Source organism: Neoarius graeffei, chromosome 4 (genome assembly GCF_027579695.1).
Source record: "Neoarius graeffei isolate fNeoGra1 chromosome 4, fNeoGra1.pri, whole genome shotgun sequence".
In the NCBI taxonomy this organism is placed as follows: Eukaryota; Metazoa; Chordata; class Actinopteri; order Siluriformes; family Ariidae; genus Neoarius; species Neoarius graeffei.
Window position 1 is genome coordinate 7,628,170 of NC_083572.1, and position 22,941 is coordinate 7,651,110.

The 22,941-nt window shown below is 40.8% G+C and overlaps 1 protein-coding gene across 5 annotated transcripts in view; it reads right to left on the reverse strand.

Moving 5' to 3' along the window:
* The window catches only part of abi2b (abl-interactor 2b), a 50,651-nt gene that overhangs the window by 22,371 nt on the left and 5,339 nt on the right, over nt 1-22,941 (reverse strand). For 4 of the 5 annotated variants that reach the window (XM_060918748.1, XM_060918747.1, XM_060918746.1 and 1 more), the window contains exons 2-4: nt 8,043-8,210; nt 920-1,096; nt 571-668 (exon numbers count right to left, since the gene is read on the reverse strand). In XM_060918748.1, the coding sequence (XP_060774731.1) occupies nt 571-668; nt 920-1,096; nt 8,043-8,210 (443 nt within the window). Of the gene's footprint in view, nt 1-570; nt 669-762; nt 781-919; nt 1,097-8,042; nt 8,211-22,941 lie in introns of all 5 variants that reach the window. The other variant, XM_060918749.1, reaches the window with a different exon arrangement.

Sequence of the window (22,941 nt, forward strand, 5' to 3'; positions counted from 1 at the left end):
ACTACTTCTATCAAAAGCTCCCGCGCCGGTGGGTGAAAGGTCATTCAGTCTCGAGAAATCTCGCTCTACAAGTCAGCTGACCTTGTATGCAACCCATGTCAAATCTCGCGAGAGCAGCCGCGACAAGTAAACAACTAAACAACATGGCGCCTCAGTCTGGAAAACGCCAATTCGGATTGTTTTTGCACCGTCTGGCGGTGTATCTACTATGATTGGAATATTTTTGGAGAAATTATAACGTATTTGATGATCAGACACATTGTCACGTAGTGTTGCTGGGATGTTTTCACGGAGTCGGTAAGGGGGCGCACGCCGAGAGTAAGAGGGCGCAGCGCCCCTGTTCCCCCGTTTAGACAAAAGCCTGATGAAACATTTGGCAACATTTCAGCCATAAATCATAGTTTTTGGACAAGAATTCGTAGTCCGTATTTTGTTTTGAAAAATCGTAGGAACTACGGACAAATCGTAGGAGTAAACAGGTCTGCTTATCTCAAGTGAAGCAAGAAATCAGACTTCAGGAGAGAAAATTATTGCAATCTAATAAACCAAAACACACACACACACACATACCCGATGGTGCCCTTGCCTGGGCCTGGAGGGCTGGGTGGTTTCTGGGTCGGGGCACCGGTGCGTGGAGTCGTGCCCGCCTTCATGTTCTGGGCGTTAACCTGTAAAATTCAAACATCAAGGTGTGGCTTAGACCGTCCTTACTTATAAATCTACAACACACACACAGTAAGAGATAGCTGAATGGCGCCTTACCTTGAACCTTAACAACCACTACATTGTTACGAAGCAACAGAGAGAAAAGACACAGAGTGTTAAGAGTGCAGAGGATTAGATAAACACACCGCGAGGTTAGGAAAGGTTGAAAGAAAACGTTATTGCGATTACAAGTTAACATTTCGCTCCGGTGTACCTTCACGCCGTGTCCTACGTCATCCAGCAGGCTGTAGTCGATGGGCTTGCGGATGTAGCGCACAGGCCTCTCGGGATTGGCCGGAGCGATGATCTTGTGTGTGCGAGAGGTATTCTTATTAGTAGTGAGGATTCCGATCTCACGCCTGGCCACCTTCTCTTTGTGGATGTCCACTGTCTAGACAGAGCAAGCAAAAAAAAAAAAAAAAAAAAAAAAACAACCACTGCACCTCATTTGTCAAGCTTTTCTTTAAATGGTTTCATAGCCAAACCAAACTAAATTAGTGCAGCGGCCAACCCTTGAAAAGCCCTCTAAAAAGAGGTGGTACCCCTCCAGGCGGTAGAACAAAGCGGGACCTGTTTTATTTGAAGGGTATGGGTGTCTACTTCATGAAAAACATGGTTGTACAAAATTAATATTGTAACAACATATGGATTAACCCCTTATTTGCCGGACCATCTGCAAAATTCTGTATGCCAAAGTTTTCTGTAATTTGAACCAAATTCTCATTCCAACTAAGGTAAGAGTTGTGGGAGGAAGGCCTATGGCCATCTTAATTACTGCATGCTGCACAGTCCTAAGCAGCACATGGCTTCATGTACAATGAATGGAACTCTGTGTTTCTATGGGCAGCCAACGCTGGATTATGTAATTGCTGTGGCCACCAAACCTCAGTCTGGCCACCATCCCAGGTGAAAATGTTATCGATTCTGTAACTGATAGAGTGCATTTGAGCTTTGAGGTATTAACTAAATTCCTCTGAGTAGATCAGTAGGCCTATGCTGTTTTAGAATATGATGGTAACTGCTCAGAAGGTACCAAGTGTGTTTGTGTGTCGGCAGGGCTCTTCTGCATTGACATTTGTGAGTGTGTTTCCTGTCCGAATGTCCCCCATGATCAGGAGACATTGGCAGAGATGTGAATGACATACAGCATGGCATTTTCTACATGAATCTCTACTTGACCACCCCTTGACATAATGAGTGAACTAGATTTCAACCTGAGAATAAAAAGGGTTATAATTATTGAAAGTCATGTTTGATCGAAATGAAGGCCTATTATTAGGATGCAGTGCTGCTGCACAGCAACTATTGTTCTTCTACGTGTTTCTTCTTCTTCTTATATTTATTATTCCTACGCAAATTTCGATTTCGAATAACTCAATAACCGTACGTCGCACACAGACAAACAATATATCAAAACGTGCGGCTCAATCGGACTCGCTATGCTATTACTTTTCTCTACAGAATATGATTTTTTCTGTTAAAAAAAAAAAAAAAAAAAATCGCCCAAAAAAAACCCCATTCATTTCTATGGAATTAATTGAAAAAAAAAGCACTTTTTCAAACATCCGCTGCTCTGGCATGCTTTCACCTAGAGACGTGATTCAAACTCTAAAACGTAGGAAAACTTCTCCTCTGTGGATCTGGCATTCAACTTTTCTGATAGGTTCTACACTTTTGGATCAGTCCCGGCTCAAACGCCATGTGGGTTCCGGGAGAAAATCCGGCTTTTGAATGGGTGTCTATTGCGTTACACACCAGTGGAGCTCGTTTAGTTAGAGTGTAGAGAGCTTGAAAAAAATAGCTCAAACTTTCTCGCTTAAACTGTGGTTTCAGCCACAAATTTCACTCTACAGACATACATTTCTCAAAAGTAGTAGTAAAACTTGTCCTGATTCACACAATGTGTCTACCTAAACGATAGGATTTACAGTTTTTGAATGAGAAGCCTCAAACTGAGGAGAGTGCAGCCGAGAGGCCTCATTGACACCCATTATAAACGTGACAGAAAAGTCACTCATTTTTAACTCGCTCTAGTGTCCTCATTTTTAACACTACAGACAAAAAATTACATCAGTGTATTCAGGAGACCCTTCTAGCGCTCACTGTGAAAGAATTTTGTGAATAGCTGCTTTCGTTTTCGAGTTATTTGTCGTTGTTCGAGGCCTGCTCCTGAGCAAAAAACAGCAGAAAACTGACAAAATCTTGTGTCTTAACGCTCCTGCTCAGGCCCGTCGCCATGCCGACTGGGGCCAGTGAGTGAGCGCGCGCGCGCGCGGGGGGGGGGGGGGGGGGGGGGCTGCTGTCTCAAGCACACACATAAATCATGGCATTGTAGCTTCATAGCAGGTCACACATTCACGGCCAGCAAACATGCGTGACCGAATTGCTTCGCGCACTGCATCCTCTCACAATTTCCCCCGGAGAATTGTCCGGTCTAGTTTACTAGTAACTGTTCAGGGTTAACAGCACAAAAGAATCCCCAGATCTGCACAAAATGAACAAAATATATTCTATTCGTTTTCGTGTTGTTGTACACACCATCCAAATAATATGTGTATTGTTTCAATACAAAAACATCAACAGGTTTTTATAGAAGAGGAAGCAGATGTTTAGTAAGATAGTGCTTTTCAAAAATATATCTTATGCTAGCAAACCTAATTTCACGATCAAAGATGTCGGCAATGTTTTGTATGACCAATGACCCGATCAACCTGTATTAGCTAGGAAGGGGTTAAATTGCTTGAAAACATGTCTCAGACTACATTTGCATCTTTGAAATAATGATTTCTCTCCTTAGTAATGTACAGCTCATCCAGAGAGAAAATATCGGCTTCATTTTCTCAAATTGTGATTTCAACGTTAAATCCGGGTTTATGCGCAGTCGCAAACAAAGGGTTAATTGGCAGCGTTGTACCCATTCTGAACAATTCAAACTGGTATTTTTGAATAAAAGACATCTAAAACTATAGAATGATACAAGTTTTCCCTTATTTTCCTGACAATTAATCATTTATAATTGAAATATTCAACGAACAACCTGAAAAAAAAAAACTCAAAAATATTTGGATTCTAAGGGGTTAATACACCCATAAATTGATGAAAATCAAATTAAACGCCCAGAAAGGTTGCATTAGCATATCATGGACCTAAATGATGCAGTATATTGATGCCCACACATCAATATGTGCATTCATTGCAGAGGAAATGCCTCTGGTATAGCGATACAGAATTTTGCAGATGGTCCGGCAAATAAGGGGTTAATCCATATGTTGTTGGGTCAGTCCATGAAATGATGTTACTTTTCATTGGTCCGGGTTTACATAATCATTTCATCTTTAATTTCCATGATTTAAAGAAATATTTAGCAGATTATCCATAAATATTGTTTGAAGAAATAAAATAAATAAATAAAATGAAGTTTTCTTTTGAAATAAAGAAATGTGAAACATTTTCTTCCCCTGTGACTGGACACGGATGACACGTTTTTTGTGACATGGAATATTTGCTGACTTTGAGCTTAAATAAACCTTCATTACTTTCTGAGAATTTCAATAAAATTAGTTTCATGGTACTTGCAATTTAGTTTTACACTCACATAATAAAGTTAAGAAGGTTCTATAAACTATTTAGCTTTGAATTCATCCACTAAAAATAGGTTGTGAACGTAACATTGTGATGTCCTACCGTGCTACGTTAGAAACCAGGCTAATAAAAAAAATGATAAAACGAGTTGAAATCATGATTGATGTTTTTAATATAAAGAAGAATATACTATAAAACGATGTAGGTAGAAAGAAATTTAAACAAACGGCAATAAAAGAAATTATCGATGTTTTTTCTCACATCCTAACTTAGCGTCCACTCACTTCCTGGTTCGTTCACAACCTGCGAGACCGATTTACTCAATCTAGGTCAGCTGAACTGACGCGAGAGAACTTCTCGCGGGATCTCACGCGCCACAACGCGTGCTCTAGAGAAGTGCAGATATAAGTGTGACTAAGTAAAGTAATGAATTCAATAATCTCATTTACCCCATATAGGATGAAACTGTTTCCTGTTAATGACTGTTGTTATTGTTCAAATCTTAGAGATTTTATGAAGTTTGTGAAATACTGGCATTTCATATTTTCAGTGTTTATGATGTTGAACTAATATTTCTAATGAATTCTTATTCAGTGTTAATGTTTAAAGTAAGCAAATAAAAGCAAAAAATTGATTTTATCAATATTTTTCCTTTATTTTAAAAGCTTGTTCGTGTCCTTGTTACATTAGCAACCGGGTAAATATTTATGGATTTTATCATACATTGTAGAGCAGGAGTTCTCTTAACAACTACCGTATTTTCCGGACTATACGTCGCTCCGGAGTTTAAGTCGCATCAGCCAAAAAATGCATTATGAAGACGAAAAAAACATATATACGTCGCACCGGACTATAAGTCGCACTTTTTTGAAGGGTTATTCTATCCATAGAATCTGTGATTGTATCTGATAAGCGGCGCGTGGTTACTGCGCGACTGCATTGTTTATTTAATAAACGAACAGCTGAGCAGTGATAACGCGCCCTTTGCCCTGTAAGTAGCCTAGTCTGATTATTTTAAATATCTACTACTATCTTTAATACTATCACTATCGTTATTACTAATAGCCTATATTATTATTATAACTAATATTAGTAGCCTATTACTGATGCATTAATCAGTTTGCTTTTAGATTATTTTTACCGGTAGGGCTTATTATCACCCCATGGCTCTTTCATCTGTGTTATTAAAGCTGTAGTCATCATCGAGGAGTGTCATTCTTCATTTTTGTCGAATTTTATTTCATTAAATCAGAGGTCAAGTAGGCTATAGGTATATCATCTCCAAAGACAACCGTCTAGTGAAAAAAAAAACAACAACCGCTTTTAAATACCCTACTTAAATCCTTAAAAAGAGTAATTTAACTCATGTCTTGTGTGATCTGATCTCCAATGGTGAAATAAACCAGTTGTGATATGAGTAGTCTGTTATTTTAGAAGATAAATTTAATATATAGCCTAATAAAAATAATATTTTATAACATATCACGACATATTACTGTCTGTAACTGTTCGTCACTAAAGCGTTTTCTAAGATCATAATGTCTATTATTTTTTTTTTTTTACACACACAATAAGCGCGTGTGCGTAAAGTTATAGTAAACCACCCCCCACCTTTTTTTTTTTTGAGTCGCCAGACCCACCCACCTCCTGCGTTCCGGGACCTCACACTTCACAAATTAAGCACTGCCTAAAATCATTACATAACTTATTTAAATAACTATAGGCCTATCATTAATAATAAAACACAGGTCAATCAAGTTTATCAAGCTGGCGATTTCACTCCAAATCAGCAAATCCATTGAATTCCTCATCCTCGGTGTCGCTTCTGAACAACTCTGCCAACTCCAGCGGCAGACGAAGCGCCGTTTCCTCTTCTTCTGCGTGGCTGTCGTCAGACTCAGCATCAGCTCCAATTATTCCACGGTGGAAAAAAAAAAAACATATACGTCGCACCGGAGTATAAGTCGCATGGCTAGCCGAACCATGAAAAAAAGTGCGACTTATAGTCCGAAAAATACGGTATGATATATTTTCTTATATGGTCAATGCTTCATGGAAATAAAAGTTGTTTTCAGTTGTAAATTGTTTTAAGTGACTCCCTCTATGTCACATTTTGGTAACCCCATTTCATGGACTGACCCTGTTACAATATTAATTTTGTACAACCATGTTTATTTTGAAGTAGACACCCATACCCTTCAAATAAAACAGGTTCCGCTTTGTTCTACCGCCTGGAGGGGTATGCCCTTTATTTTCAGCTCCTCGCCACTGGTCTAAATCCTCTGGCACGCCAGCTACCGTTTACACACACTACACTGCTTCTTAGTGCCTTTATAGGGTGCCTTTACTGTTGTGTTCTTTGAGTCACACAGCCTTGTTTTAATTTATGGAAGAAATATAAATGGTGGATAAAAATATACGATCTGAAGCCACGTAATTAAAGCTCACGAGGCAGGTAAATTCACACAAACTAATGCCATGTACACACGTAGCCGGGTATTTTTAAAACTGAACATTTTCCCCCCCTCCGTTTATAAAAATGTTTTATCCACACCACCTCGTCTTCGAAAAAAATCCCTTCCACACATAACCGAACATCTGCGTTTTCAATCACATTCATAAGCATTCCAAACCTGTAGATGGCATTATTTCCCCAAATCCTCCCCCCTAATCACATCGCCTGTGCTCTTGGAGCAGTAGTTGGGCTTCTAAAATTAAACATGTAAATAGCACCTGCACAATAATTAACGCTTTCAAGGCACTACTCCGATCCATTACTCTTAAGCTAGCCGCACACTACGCCGATTTTCAGCGTACCGAGCCAACTGAAGTCGCGAGTCAGGCGTAAAGACTAGTTTTCGATGGTACCGACTCATCTCACAGCCGATTCGAAAAACTAATCGGGAGCCAGGCTGATCGGCGAGAGTCGCTAGCAATAGCCAATCATATCTTTCGCATATAACGCGTGACATCATTAAACACAATTTCTAGCGCAAGAAATACGTGTTGGTAGCACCTAATGCAGGTATATACTGTAATTCCATAGACTGAAGCTTTATCCATAGACACAGTGGGCTGGAAAGCCACTCTGCTCAAGTTGTGTGGCTGAATTCCAAATCGCTTTAACTCCCCTATATAAGTGCACTATTTAAGGTTGGAAATAATAGCTCATGCAGCCTAGATTGTGTGCTACATATTCCATGTTGTGTCATTTGTAATTCAGCCTGTAGCATCTTCAAGTGTTGGATTTAACAGTAACTATATCCAATAGCCAATCACAAAGCTATTACGTTGTCACGTGTGGCTTCAATCGCGACTGCATTCGTCAACAGTCGGGGAATATGTGCGTGCCCTGTCGGGAGTCGGCTCTGAAATGGGTCGGTTCGGTACCGCGTGGATCGCCGCTTAATCTGGCTTCTGCAGTAAACAAAGGTCGCACGTTTGACATCAGGGCAGATTTGTTGTCATTTTTTTGGCGCAGGTTGCGACGTTCTAAAACGCAAAACTCCGATTATCTCTGTCTACACGAAAAGGCATACACGGAGTTTTCAAAAATCTTCACTTTGCCCGGAGTTTTTTTAAATATTCGTTTTTGATGTGTTTTCATGTGGATGACAGGCCAAAACGTAGAAAAATATCTTCGATTTAGCAGATACCCGGCTACGTGTGGACGGGGTCTAAATCTTGCGGGAATGCTCAGACGAATAAATGACTTCAAAATCAAGCGCGGCACGGCTCAGTGCTTGTGCGTGTACCTGCGAGATGTGGTTGATGGAGGACTCCATGCGGCGTAGCTGAGACGCCTGGATGTCGAGCATCTGCAGCACATTGTTGGCGAGCGTGTTGATCAGGTAGGCGACGCTGGCCAGGGACTGAGTAGTGTAGCTTTTCGTCTCCTCTAACGCTCTCTGCTTATCGGGAGACTGCAGAGAGAACGAGGAGGAAAGATTAACACCTGAGCGTAATTAACATGACGACGACAGGAAGTGATGTGTAGCAGCTACCTTCTTAACAGGATTTCCAGAAGCGCTCTGGTGAGAGATTTGCAGTCCTGATCTCTATCCATGGCAAATAAACTGAGCTTTTATATTTGAAGAGTTCAGATGCAAAACTCCCTAAATCCATTTGACCATTTTTTGAGAAAAAGGCCATTTTTTTATCAGGCCTTCATATTTAAGTATAGAAAGCTAGTTTTATTTGAAATCACAAGGTTATTAGTTAGTGAAAAATATATATGTTAATCTCACAAATGTTACTTCAGCCAAATTACTATTTTTTAGCAATTATTTTTTTATTTAGCGTCAAAACCAGCTATGTGGTTTGTGTGCAAAAACCTCTAAATCCATTTTTTCCTTACAGACATAGGTAAGTGTTACAAAACCACCAAAGATACAATTGAAAATATTGAAAATTATGATACCACACATATGGGGTGGTTGTGATGGTGATGGTGGTGTGGTTGGCTCACTCACAGCTAAAGGCCCAGTCCCACTGCACTTACGGATGCAAAGAGGATGTAAAACGTAAAAAAATCTTTGCCATCCGTTGGAAAACGCTATGTATCCGTTGTGTACTCATTGCATACGTGCTTCATACGCTCTATCCATCGAGCATCCGTCCACTGTGATTTCATCCGCGCAAAAAGTTTTGAGCTGCACAAAACTTTTAGAACGGATGAACTTTCCGCCGTGTACGATGTAAATCCGCGACATATACGAGCAACAAACGTTCTATGTCCGTTATCATCCGTTAAACGTCTGCTGTATCCTCTCTGCATCCTCCGGGCATCCTCGCAACTCACATCCGCTGCAGCTGAAAACGGAAAGAGGGAGGAAAGATAAGGTACATGAAACGTCTATTCATCGTTAGTAGCACGGAAATAGAAAGGATGTAAGCGTATGCATCTCGTATATAAAGTATTCAAAACGGACAAAGCGTTTATATCTGGGATGTATCTCGTATATTTAGGATGTCTGGAGTATGTCTAGAGTATGTAGAAGGACACCTAGCGGACAATCGATATTTTGTATAAAAAGGGGGAGAAAATCATCTAGTAGTAGAGATGTATCGATGTAGTCGCCAGCACGTCTTTCCGCTTTATGCTGACGGCGTGCGTGCTGCATCCCTTTATATCCGCGGAGCAGACGCAATTCATACCCCCCGCATGCGCAGTGAACGGTCTGCATCCGATATACGTCCGCGCAACATCCCCTTTGTTTCCGTTAGGCGTACGTGATGCATCCCCTTCATCTGCTATGCGTCCGCTTCTCAGTTATCACCGGTAACCGGTTGTGTCATCCACTGTCATCCACTTCCATCCGCTTTCTTCCGCTAGGCTTCCTATGAACATGCGTTTAACATCCCTGCTATATACTACCCACGTCCAGCGCTCGAAACTAACGGTGTCCCGACGTCCCGGGGACCATAAAAAATGTCATCGGGACACAAAATTATCATATCTGGGACAATCCTGGGACAATGGAAAAAAATAGATCTAGAAAAAAAGTTCTACATTAATATTATTTACAAAGCCGTAACACATACGTAGACATTCACCTAATTTGTCAATTTTAATTTTAAAACGTTAACAGCGAAAAATACGTAGTAGCTACACTTTCGATGCACCTGCATCCGTAGGCTACAGAGCAGCGCATTCTGTTCTAGAATCTTTGGCCGGTGCCGGCATTATATGGACTTGGAATGGAATTGCTACCGCACACGCTGTGCCGACTCTTGCCAGAACAAAAATGCTTAAGTGGTTGAAGCGGACCGACCGCGGGGAAGAAACTGAAAGCCCAGACATAACGTCTCCGGGACCTTCAGGATCCAAAGTGTCATCGCCTGGTCTGCAGGCAACGCTAGCAACTGAATGAACTTAATGAACACTGTTAGACACGTTATAAAATACAACAGGAATGATGTGGATGATATTGACGCAAGATACCGTTCAACAGAATAAGTGAGTTTTCTTGGTGTCTTTCTAGTTCAGAAAGTTTAGTCAGTCAGCAGCACAACTAGGCTCAGACCTGGCACTATGAAACCCACGTTTCAGCAGCGAAAGTTCATAAAATGAATAACGGAAAGTTTATAAAAATGGATAACGGTAATGGATAACGGAAAGTTCATAAAAATGGATAATGGTAATGGTGAAAATTATAAGTTGGCCTTATAAGTGCCAACAGATATTCAAGGTATAAGTAGATGAAATGAACATAAAAGGGGTCTTATTTTCAACTAAAGTGTACTGCAGATGTAGGGAGTTGAAACATTTTCTGAATGAGCTAGTTGGCCCCTTTAAATAAACGGGTATCTATTCATACAGTGAGATCGCCAAAGTTTAATAAACTGAAAATGCAATAACTGTAATTTTGAAGTAGATGATGTATAGGACATGTGTCGCTTGTGTCTTGTGACTTATTGTAAAAATGATATAAAGGGTTCAAAATCGCACAGTTACAAATATAATAGTAACTTCATATGATAATATTAACCACTGGTTATTTCAGAGAGGAAAAAAATGGGGACACTATTGCTTCCATTCGGGACAATACAACACAGAATTCGGGACCACTGGGGGACACAAAGAAAAAAAAGTTAATTTCGAGCCCTGGTCACGTCTCTCTGCCGTCTCTTGTCTTCATCATCAACTTGTTCCCTCCTCCGTTGAACCGGCATAATCTCCAAGTGGGACAGAAGTATAGCGTCCTGTTCAACTTTATCTTTAGATGTGTATACCGTATTTTCTGGACTATAAGCCGCTACTTTTTTCCTAGGTTTTGAACCATGCGGCTTATACAAAGGTGCGGCTATTCTGTGGATTTTTCTTCCACCGCTAGGGACGCTCTAACCGGAAGTAGAATCAAAAATAAGATAGACGAAAAATCAATGCAAAGAAGAATTAGCAGATCTTTAGCAGATAGAACACGCACAACAAATGAAGAAGACGACTTCATGGGTTTCAGCGAAGATGATTAAAGTGACTTGTGGTTTCAAACACAGGAGAAATGAAGGTAAATAAATACCGGTTATTTTCTCTTGGTTCTGTTCCGTTTTAATCAGCAAAGTTGCTGCCGTGTTAAAAGGCACTGTTCGGAAAGAATCTGTTCAGGTACATACATGTACATTTACAGTACAAAATCGTTCTGTACATGCAGTAAATATCTAATTTTTCAACATAGATATCTGCGGCTTATAGCCCGGTGCGGCTTGTATATCTTTTTTTTTTATTTTTATTTTTAAATAGAGCGGCTGCGGCTTATATACAGGTGCGCTCTATAGTCCAGAAAATACGGTAGCTGATTTTTAAAGTATGCCAGGTCGTTCTGAGTTAAGCTTGCCGCAGCGCACATCAACCTGTTGTGATTGCAGGCTATTCCATTTTCAGTCTTTTCGCCACTATATCGGTTCATTTTCGCTTTATAGCGAACGTGATTTTCAACAACGCGACGTTTTCTCCGCCCATTCACTGTCTGGAGGACAGGTTCATCCATGCCATCGTAATCCATGTTGGTATTATCTGCCATTTCGCGAAATCTCCCTCTGAATAAAGTTGCAGCTTCCTTGATGAGACTTTGTTTACTAGTGTTAAAGCGTGCGAGTCCAAGTGACGTTCTGATTGGTTGTTGAATATAGAGGCTTTTGTTGCTAAATCGAAGCGGCGTTTTGAGGGGTTTGATATTAAACCGATTTTTTAGACAAGACGGGGAGTGGTTTTTATTTTAGTTTTTTACAAAAATATTTCATTTACATATACTAGATGTAACCAGGATTCACGCAACATCCTTAACTCATTTTTCACGGAGATGGCGTTTAGAGGGTTTTGCATCTGAACTCTTCATTTGTCCTTTCGTCTAAACAGGAAGTCTAACTGCTGCGTTTCTATTCCAACACCAGCCTCTCCTCTCCTCTCTCTCTCTCGCACACACTCATTCATGACTGATCTCCAAGTGACAGAAAGAGAACCAAAACCCAAAAACCAATCACAAATCCGATATCCAACCCCACGCTCGGGCGCCACTTTACCGGTCGCCTTCAGCCATCGATCATTTTGCGCCAGTGTAACCATGGCGACACTGTCACTTTGATGACGAGTGGACGATAAATAGGAGAGAGCGTAAATGTACACGCGTGTGTGTGGGGCAACGTGGGCGACTGGATAGTGCAATCTGTCGTGTGTTTGTAAAAAGACAAAAATAAATCTTAATTACGTAACCATTTTAACGAACCAAAATTTCTGTATCCGTGCTCCGTTTGTTTATTCGCCCTGGAAGACGAGACGTTTTCATATTAGAATTAGAGATGCACGGACATGTTACAGAGCTTACTTTGTCGTATGTAGACCTGCACAGAGATGTTTAAAAATAGACAGAGATAGCAGGCTTTAAAAAATGGAGCACGTCTGCCGTTTAAAGAAACCACATCTCTAAGGAGATTATGAAACTTTTTTTTTTAAGCTTCACAGTTTCCTCTTGCTCTGGAGAGTACAAAGTCTTAACGGCAAATCAGCTGCTTCCAGTTAGTCTGTAATTATTTTTGAAGACAAAAAGGAATCACAATATCTCAATAAAGCATATCGTGATGATTTATCATGATACAGAATCTGCAAGGCTGGACAAACAGACTGGGGGAGAAAAAGTGAAAAAAAAAAACCGCATGCAGTTCGCTTAATTACGCAAATTAAACAAATGGAAATGGATTAAAAAAAAAACCTCGTATCAAGGTCCTTTTTCGATAATGGCTCACGAAACATTTTTACAAGGCGATATAACGACATAACATCGCCACTGCGATAAATTCTTACAATAAACGTTTTTATTTAACAATCTTTCCTGAACTCATTTTTTAATAATTACTAAAAACAACTAAGTCATGTTAATGTTGTATTTAAACTTTAAAATTGTAAAATGAAATAAAAAAAGTCTCTTTTTCAGAGATAAATAAACTTTTCTTGAACAAACTTACTGGATATACACCAGGCTTTCGTCTAAACGGGGGAACAGGGGCGCTGCGCCCTCTTACTCTCGGCGTGCGCCCCCTTACCGACTCCGTGAAAACATCCCAGCAACACCACGTGACAATGTGTCTGATCATCAAATACGTTATAATTGCTCCAAAAATATTCCAATCATAGTAGATACACCGCCAGACGGTGCAAAAACAATCCGAATTGGCGTTTTCCAGACTGAGGCGCCATGTTGTTTAGTTGTTTACTTGTCGCGGCTGCTCTCGCGAGATTTGACATGGGTTACATACAAGGTCAGCTGACTTGTAGAGCGAGATTTCTCGAGACTGAATGACCTTTCACCCACCGGCGCAGGAGCTTTTGACAGAAGTAGTTCGCGAGTTGTTTTTGTTGACACTTGGGCATTTAAAGATGTCATCCCGCGGCACGAAACGGAAGAAAGCCAAAGACTGTCCGGGGCAGAAGAAGATTACTTCTTTCTTTTTCAATGTTGACAGACAATTTGTTACAATTTCCCTCTCAGATAGCCTCAGAATGTCCCATTGGAGCATTTTTCAAAGGCTTTGCACGGCGGGGGGGGGACAACCGGCACCATCTCCCCCCCCCGCTTCGCTCCCTCGCCATGGTGAGCGCCCTCATACTAAATTTTTCTAGAAAAAACCCTGTACACTATTAGGCACGTAACGATATCACGCAACGACATATCGTGATAAATTTGTATCACGATTCAAGTCGATGAAAAAAAATTAATTGTGATTATCAGGTTGCCTAATCTCGGAGTTTTTCCCCCTCACTGTAACTGCAGTGTTTAAAGTGCTGATGACACGTTTTTGACATCTTTGGCGATGTTTTACAACATAAAAAGTAATTCCCGATGATCCATATATTAATTCACGAAGGCGCCTATTTTACAAGTTATGATAAACGCAGCTATTTGGGCAAATTTGACGGGGCTGCAGCACCCAGGAGACGAAAGAGGAGGAGGAGCTATATGACGTCAGCGAAAGAACCTTCCTCCTAACTTACCAGTTTGTTGTTGATGCGACAGGTGTTCAGTTTGTCATTATTAGTATTATTATTATACATTATATATATTAGTTATTATGCCTTCGCGTTGAGTTGCCGGCTTTTGCTCCAAAACCTACAAGGATGGTGTAAGTTTATTCAAGTTTCCCAGAGATCCCGAGCTGCATGCGAAGTGGGTGAAGCAAGTCAGGCGCACTCGTGACAAGTGGGAGCCCTCACCAACATCCGTCCTGTGCTCTGAACACTTCGATTTGGATTGTTTTGACACCCTTCCCAGCTTAAAAGAATCTCTTGGGTGTGCAGTTCAGCACAAACGTGTGTTACTACCATCAGCAGTCCCTACAGTATTCCGGAGGGGGTCTACTAGTAGCTATGCCGGATCCAGCAGTCGCCTGGGACAAGGCGACTCCTCCAAAGACAGTCCTCCTGTCAGAACATGTGTTGAGAAACGACATAAGATAAAGGTGCGTAGAGCTATAGAGTGCTCTGACATGATGCTAAAAATAGTAACCATGCGGTCTGCGCGGCCATCTTGGAAGTGACTCGCTCCAGAGCGCTCACAGAGTACACATCATAGAGTACACATTCATGATAATCATAAATGTAATCATAAAGTCGGCGTGATATCAGTCATGTATTTGCTTGTGAAAGCTTGCGGCTTTCATGTAACTGCCGCCTAGCAACGAGAGGCAAAGGGTAAAGAGGGTAGGCTATCATAGATTCTATTCGGAAGAGATCAACACATGATTGTTTAAAAATTAGGTATTTTAACAATTTGCATCTGTTTTGTGATTATCGTGACACTTGTGTGTTCTATAGAACTGTACGTCTTATCAGCACATCGAGGATCTTCCACCGGAGGCTTTAGCAAGTACTCGTAGCAACACTACACTTTACCCTTTGCCATGCGTTGTTAGGGAACGGCAGCAAGTACCCTGATGACTGACTTCAAGAATATGTAGAAAAAAATTAGAAATTATACTTTCCAAAAGTCATTTGAGCTTAGTGTATTGCATTTCCATTTATATTGTAGGTTCTTGCGGAGTATGACGCAGCTGCTGAATCAGAAGCTGCAGAGTTTGTATGTACTAGTTGTGAACATTCACATTATCATCAATCTCATTTATTTAAAATCAGATAAAAATCATGCCATCATGATCACTGCTTAAAGTACCAGTATTTGGTTGTTCTTTTGTTCAGAACTGTGATGCCAGCTGCCATTTCCATTGAGTAGAACAGCCAGTGAACCGCAGCGTGTTCTTCCGCTGATGTCACAGCATGGCCGCGAGCCACGGACCCAGTTTTCTTGCGCTGTGCAATTAAAAGTTGGATATTCGCGTAACAGCTTCTTTTCACGTAATTATAACAGAAATCTAACATGTTTGCCATGTTGTATAGTTTATTTAAGAAATTGCATAGAGTCATGTTCGTGTCATCAGCCCTTTAAACAGCAGAGAGCATAAAATATATCAGGGAAAAATCGAATTGTGAACCAAATATCGTGCCTCAAATCAAATCGCTTCGTTACATATCTACAGTACATCCTGATACGTAACCTGCATCATCCAAATCCGCTTCAGGATCGTGAAGTGATTATTTATTTTTAATCATATTACCCATTCCTACTTCATGTGGAAATATATTGGATGAGATTTTCCGAATACAACAATTAATCGATTCATTATTCATCCGCAGCGAATTGCTTCCTTCACACAAACGTCCACGGTGGCTTCCGAAAACTTAACACTAACTAATTACCAAGTCGTACGGATTTGCTCTTTTCGTGATGGAAAAACCATTCTCTGAGAAAATCAATCTGAAAGAGCGAGGACGCGAGGAGGAAATGAAATGAAAACGAAGCAGGAACTCAAGAAGAGCACACGGAGGCAGAAAATCATCTCCGGAGCTAAAAAAAGAGAGAGACGAGGAGAGAATGCTTGCACTGGCGTGGAAAACAAGCAAAACATTTGGTTATTTATTTATTTATTTTATTTTTAAAATGATTACCCTACACTCCAGGCATGCAAGTGATACGGATCTGTGTTTCCTGCTGCTACAGGAATGAAAACACGCTCGCTAATAGGAAAAACGATCAGTGATGCTTTTGGGAATCTGGGTCCTGGTCTCCAAGGAGGAATCTCACATCGCTAGAGCGGACTACTCAAACGAATATTAGGTTACACACACACACACACACACACACACACACACCAAACACCCCCTCACGGTAAACCAACCAAAAGAAAATAATTCATAATGATGGAACTGGAGATAGATGTGGGATAAAGATGCTTTGCATAACCAGTTCGTCGGGTTCAAAGTCACAGAGCAAACACTTAAAATATCTCACACAGGGTTTCAAGTGTGTGCGCGCGATTTAACTTTTTACCCCACTGCCGAATTCTCCATTCTGATTGGTCACCGATTCATTTTCTATAACGTCATGTGGCAGATTCTACCGTAACTGGATCCATTAACCACTTGCCCACAAAATAAGAAATTTTTCTTGTCCTTTTTTCAGTGAGGTAATATTTTCAAGATTGAAAATATGGTATTTGGTCTTCTAAAACAGCACGTCATTTAAAAATACACCGAGTATATCAATAAAAGATTTTTAAAGAATAAAAGTTCTATTTCTTTGACATATCTGACAGACATAACTCCCATTTTAAAAATCACTTTCATTCTCCCTGTTGCTATCATCACTGAATTTCTGTCAGATGACCTGACGATAGACTCAGTCGTTATGGATCTTTGGTAGTTATCGTGTGGAAGCAGGCTTTATCATTTTTGGGTGTCGACAGATAGAGTTGAAATAGATTAACAGTGAAAAAACTATTTCGTTCACGAGAGAAGCCCACAGTTATTTTTAAAAAATGCTATCGTCAGTCTGTCAGTCAAATGCACCTGACGATAGCAAAATTCAAGCCCTCACCACGCACATGCTGACTGACGCAAAGAGGAAATTCTACTGCGCGTGATTTTTGTGACAGCGGACATTTACTTCCGGGCAAGACTTGGAGTTCTGATAGCTAGATTTCATCAAATAAATCAAGGTAAGATTTTCTGACGATAGAAATTTTTGACGATAGAAACATGGAGAATATATTTGTGCATTCATATTTAAATTTTTCTGGAGGAAAACTATCGTAAGTTGAGATAAATCAGAGCCACTTGCGACCCTTTCAGCCGACAGGCCATTTCAATGTGTTATTTCACCGCGAAAGTGACACAGTCGTGTCTATCGTCACTGTTCTGACAATTATTGTTATTTCAATTTTGAAAATAAATTCTCTTTATTTCAATATTTTATTTTATTTGGTTCTAGTGATGAGGTATTTAATATTATTACTAAATTTGTCAGATTAATAATGTAAGAAACAGTTTTGTTGCTATTGTCATCTAGAGTGTCTGTCAGAATATGATGGTAGACGTTAGTTTGTCTGTCAGATTTTGATGATAGAAACCGATGTGTTTCTATTGTCATTTAGCATGTCGGTCATGTCAGGCTTTTATTAATTAGTTACCAGGACTACTGTCCTAAAATTTACTGTGAATGTCCAAGACCCCAAATGCTACTAGAAAAACTTAATAGAATGATCAAAATAATCAATTCAGCAATTTAAGGAGATGGGACTTAACTGGCCTCTGTTATGGTAGAATCTGCCATGTCCGAGTCTCGTGCTGACTGTAATTAACATCCAAGGTTTACAATAACGTGCTCATTCTAATATCACTTCTATTACAACAGCAAGGACTAAAAAAACATGTTATGGTTAAGTTTTCCGTAAAGAGATGTTTATTTTATATATACAAAAACATTCAAAAAAGGAGTCTCCAGTTCCAGTGCTTTGTTAACAGAAATAAAGCTGCAACGTTTACCGCCATGAGAAAGCCTTCAAAACGGAGTTGTTCACACTTTCTCTAGTCATTGAACCATCAGAGAAATCATGAAAGAGCAGAGATACCAACCAAACCAACAAAATTACTCTTTTCGAACCAATCACCAAAAACGAATCTGAACTGATCAGCGATTCGTTCGTCTGACTCTTTCTATTATCTATAAACCAGGGGCTTAGCCAGGATTGGGAAGGCTGGGAGTGTTTCTCAAAGTAGGGGGTGTAACTTGGTTACGACTGGGGTTGGGGTTTTATATATTATAAAGTTTAAATTTAGTTTCTTATTCATGAACCAGAACTTTACAAAATCACTGTAATTATCAAGAAAATCTTCGACAAATTCCTGCAATAAAAGCAGAAACCTTAAACTATAATTTCTAGTGCACGCCAAAAAGAAAATACAAATTGCTGCAATCGAGTCCTATTACACAGAATACATCTTTACTAAACACAATGAAGATGACAAATGAGATTCAGCCGACTCAAAGATTAATAATATAAAATATATACAACTGAAAATAATAGATACCATGAACAAGTTTTGATTTTACGAAATATACCTACATAATGCAAAGTTACATCACAAAATGTTAGGAATCCTTTTGATTCTGTTAAAAAGTGCAATAAAGAAGAGTTAAAAATAAGTGAAATTAAGTTACAAATGAAAGGAAACGCTCCTGTAGTTACTTGAAATGTCTCATCTCATCTCATTATCTGTAGCCGCTTTATCCTTCTACAGGGTCGCAGGCAAGCTGGAGCCTATCCCAGCTGACTACGGGCGAAAGGCAGGGTACACCCTGGACAAGTCGCCAGGTCATCACAGGGCTGACACATAGACACAGACAACCATTCACACTCACATTCACACCTACGCTCAATTTAGAGTCACCAGTTAACCTAACCTGCATGTCTTTGGACTGTGGGGGAAACCGGAGCACCCGGAGGAAACCCACGCGGACACGGGGAGAACATGCAAACTCCACACAGAAAGGCCCTTGCCGGCCCCGGGGCTCGAACCCAGGACCTTCTTGCTGTGAGGCGACAGCGCTAACCACTACACCACCGTGCCGCCCTACTTGAAATGTAAATACTGTAAACAATACAAAAAAAAAAAATTTCACTAATAAATGGTAGCTTATGAAATTACTATTTAAAATAATGTAAATCTTGGCGAAAGAGAAACCAATCAAAACCGAAAAAGTGAAAGTGATTATCGTGCCGTTACCATGGGAACAGTCTTTTTATGAATGCGGAAGTGGGCTCTCAGCGCGCCGAGTCCGGTGGGACTGAGGAAGGGGGCAAGTTTTATGTTTCATCCAAGTTAGGTCATTTAAAAACTACAATATTATTCGTCAGTGGGCACATAGGAAAGTGTAAAGTATGAAGTTTCTGTCAGTACGTTTATCAGGCTTGTACGATAAAAAAAAAAAAAAAAAAAAAAAAACTCAAAAGGTATTTATCTAAATACATGACTTACTCATTCTAAACCTGCCGAGCTTCGCCGGCGAAGCTCTCAAAACTCATAGTATTTTGCTTCCGTTCAAGCCTCGTTTCAAAGTCTGACCAATAAGAACGAGGGATGGCGAAAACTAAAAAAAAATCTTGACTGACCACCGAGCCTCATTAGCCGGTTAAAGTCGGTTAACCTACGAGTTTAAAATTCTAGAATTTGAATTATTAGAATCTATTCTAAGGCCCTGTTTACATTATTTCGAATCAGCAGATCATCAGATTAACGTTTTTAAAACGATTCGCGTACACACACAAATAGCAGGAAGTAAAGTCCACACCGTTTTTCAGCAGTCGCGTCACATGACCAACGCCAGCGAATCAGGAAGGTGGATGTCACAGTGACATTGTCCAATGACGATGTCAGCTAGAGCTCAGCACTGCATATCCTCGTTCCTCAATGTTTACACAGCACCGGATCAGATACGTACTGGGTTGAATACGTGGGCCCTGGCGGATTCAAATTGATCCGCCTGTGGAGTCGTTTCCCGGCGTTTTAATGTGCACAGACAGTGCATCCGCAACGAAAACGATACGGATACGGTCTAATGTAAACACCACCTAAATCTAACCGCGAGCATCCGCACATTCAGTCCCAGTCGCTGCCCTCCACTCACATTACCTTTTCTACAGAGCGAAACATTTAGTCAAACGCGGCACTCATGTCGAGGGGTTTGTATTGGAGCGGAGGACAAATGGCTCCAGCTTAGAGACAGTTTCAGTTGGCCATGATGGCGTTGAAAATAAAGTCAAGTGCTAGAAGAAGTGCATAACATTCAGTGATGGGAATAACAGCGTTAAAATAAAGGCTGTTATAACGCCGGGTAATCTAATTAATTAGCTACAATCGTTATAACGCCATTACCAATATCAACACGCCATTACTGCATGGTATTGAAGTTGCTCTGAAGCCGTCACCGACTTGGTTCACAGACATAAAAGCTGCGTTTGTCACTCCTCCTCCAGACACCGCTGTCATTTCATTCTCTCCCCTTCCCTCCAAAAGTCGGCATCTGCGCCTTTAGTTTGTGTGGAGAGATACGATCTGCAGTAACATGCATTGTTGGCTACAGACCGAAACATACTTTCAGAATGCACTGGCCAAGGCAGGACTAAACTCCATGTGCCTTCTAATAATAAGTAAAAAAAAAAAAACAGAATTGTAATTTGTAAGCTAAAAATCCTGTTTCTACACTTTTCTTTCGCCGAGTGGCAGCTGTGTTCAACTGGAACGGGAGGGCGGGACATGACTGAATGGGTGTTTCTGATTTGTCAGCTGTCGTCCTTACACCGCATGGCATGCCCCAAGCGTTTACAACACACAATTCCAGGTTCTCCGCTCCAAAATCGGCAGCTTCAAAACGATTGATTTTTTTTTAACCGACAACCAAAAAAAAATTAACCAGTTGACGTTGATTCAGTCAACCATCGGTCAAACGGTCATCGGTTAACATCCCTAATAAGAACGCTACATTTCTGGCGGTAAATTTGATTTTCTTGATTTAACTTCCATATATGGAAAGCACACGCGCCAGGAAACCACTGACTGTTGACAAAAACGTCCACAGAAATGTACAAAATTACTTCACAAAACAAAATTTCAGTTAGCACGGGTTAGTATAAAATTTATAGGCCGTGTTTGAGAATTGGCTGATAATAATAATAAATAAGTTCAATTTATATAGGGCCTTTCTCAAAACCCATGGTCTGTTTACAATTATGGAGCACTTGCATGTGACGTCACAGCCGATCCAGATTGTGACAGACGCCATCTTGTCGGTCAAACGCCATATTCCGCCTTCTACTTCTGCTTTTACTTCTACCTTTTCTTCTGGAAAACCCTACTATATACAATTCTACTACAACGGCTGCGGCTACAAGCTCTCCCTACCTGTGCACGTTTTTTATGTTTTTTGTGTGTATTTTTGCGTGTTGTTCGTCTGTACCGGACTTCAATATCCACTACAACTGTATGGACTTACTGGACATTGGTTTCCAGCAGAAAATGACGGTTTGTAGCGATTTCCATCGCATGCACAACATTCCAGACGAGATAGCGAGACCAGCGGGGTCTCCGTGGATTGTTATCGGAAGCAAAGCGAAGGAGGCGGCACCGGGAGCGGAAGCAAAAGCGAGGCTGCAGGCAGAGCCGGCCTGTTGACTAAGCTCAGAAAACAGCCACTCAAATCTCCACTGCTAAGCCTCTACCTCTCCAACGCCAGATCCATGTAAACAAGACGGACGATTTGGAATTACAGCTGGAATTACCTTATTCTATTCTATAATCGGCTGGTCAGTGCTATACTCAATACTTAAGTGACTTACCCGTCCAATGAGGATTCTTGTTTACAAGATGCCACATCTGAGTCACTGACAAATCCTGAATTTCTGTAGAGATAACTGTCCAGAGATTTATAAGCACGCAGTGCTTCACCACTGAACAGCGAGGGAAAGTTAATGAGGTAATTATACACGCTGGCAGTTCAAAATCCGGTCGTGAAAACTCCGTCCGGTAAGCCATAAGGGTCACAAATCTGTAGATCATTTATTTTAGACATATATCTAGTTATCTGTTCATTAGAAAAATGAGCCGTGTAGTCTGTCGGTTGAAATTGATCCATTCTGCACACGAGTGCAGCAGTATTCAGCGGTGTTTTTGACCGACAAGATGGCGGTTGTGTACTTTCCGGTCACGTGACTGCAAGATCTTTATAGGGAGGAAAGAAAAAAAAAAAAAAAAGGCCACCACATAGAGGTCAGGATGTCATTCCAGTGGTGTAGCAGCCACAGTCCCACCAAAAGGCACACGAAAACAAGTCCCACACCGCCAGCACAGCCGCCATTGGGCAGCATCACTTGGAACACCACGCTATGGATCCACAAAGCGAGCGGTGAGCGCTGGTATGTCCCAAACCGCCTGCACAGCCACCGCAATGCCACCGAGCAACATCGCTCGGAACATCACACCAAGCACTAAAGCACAGAGCGCTGGACAACCACGATGTTAAAATGAGCAACGAGCTCACTGCAGTCCATAGCAAGGAGCACAGGCATCACCCACGGCGAACCAAGGCCTGGAGGGAACCGACGCCCAAAACTGGGTCCGGAGCTACACCACAACCGGCGGAGAAAACACTCAAACATCAAACTACACAAAAAAAAAAAAAAAAAAGGGAGAGAAAATAAAATAAGTTCCGGTGAAAAGCGGCAGCCAGAATGCACACGACGTACTCTCAACCGGAAACAGAGTTTAGCAGA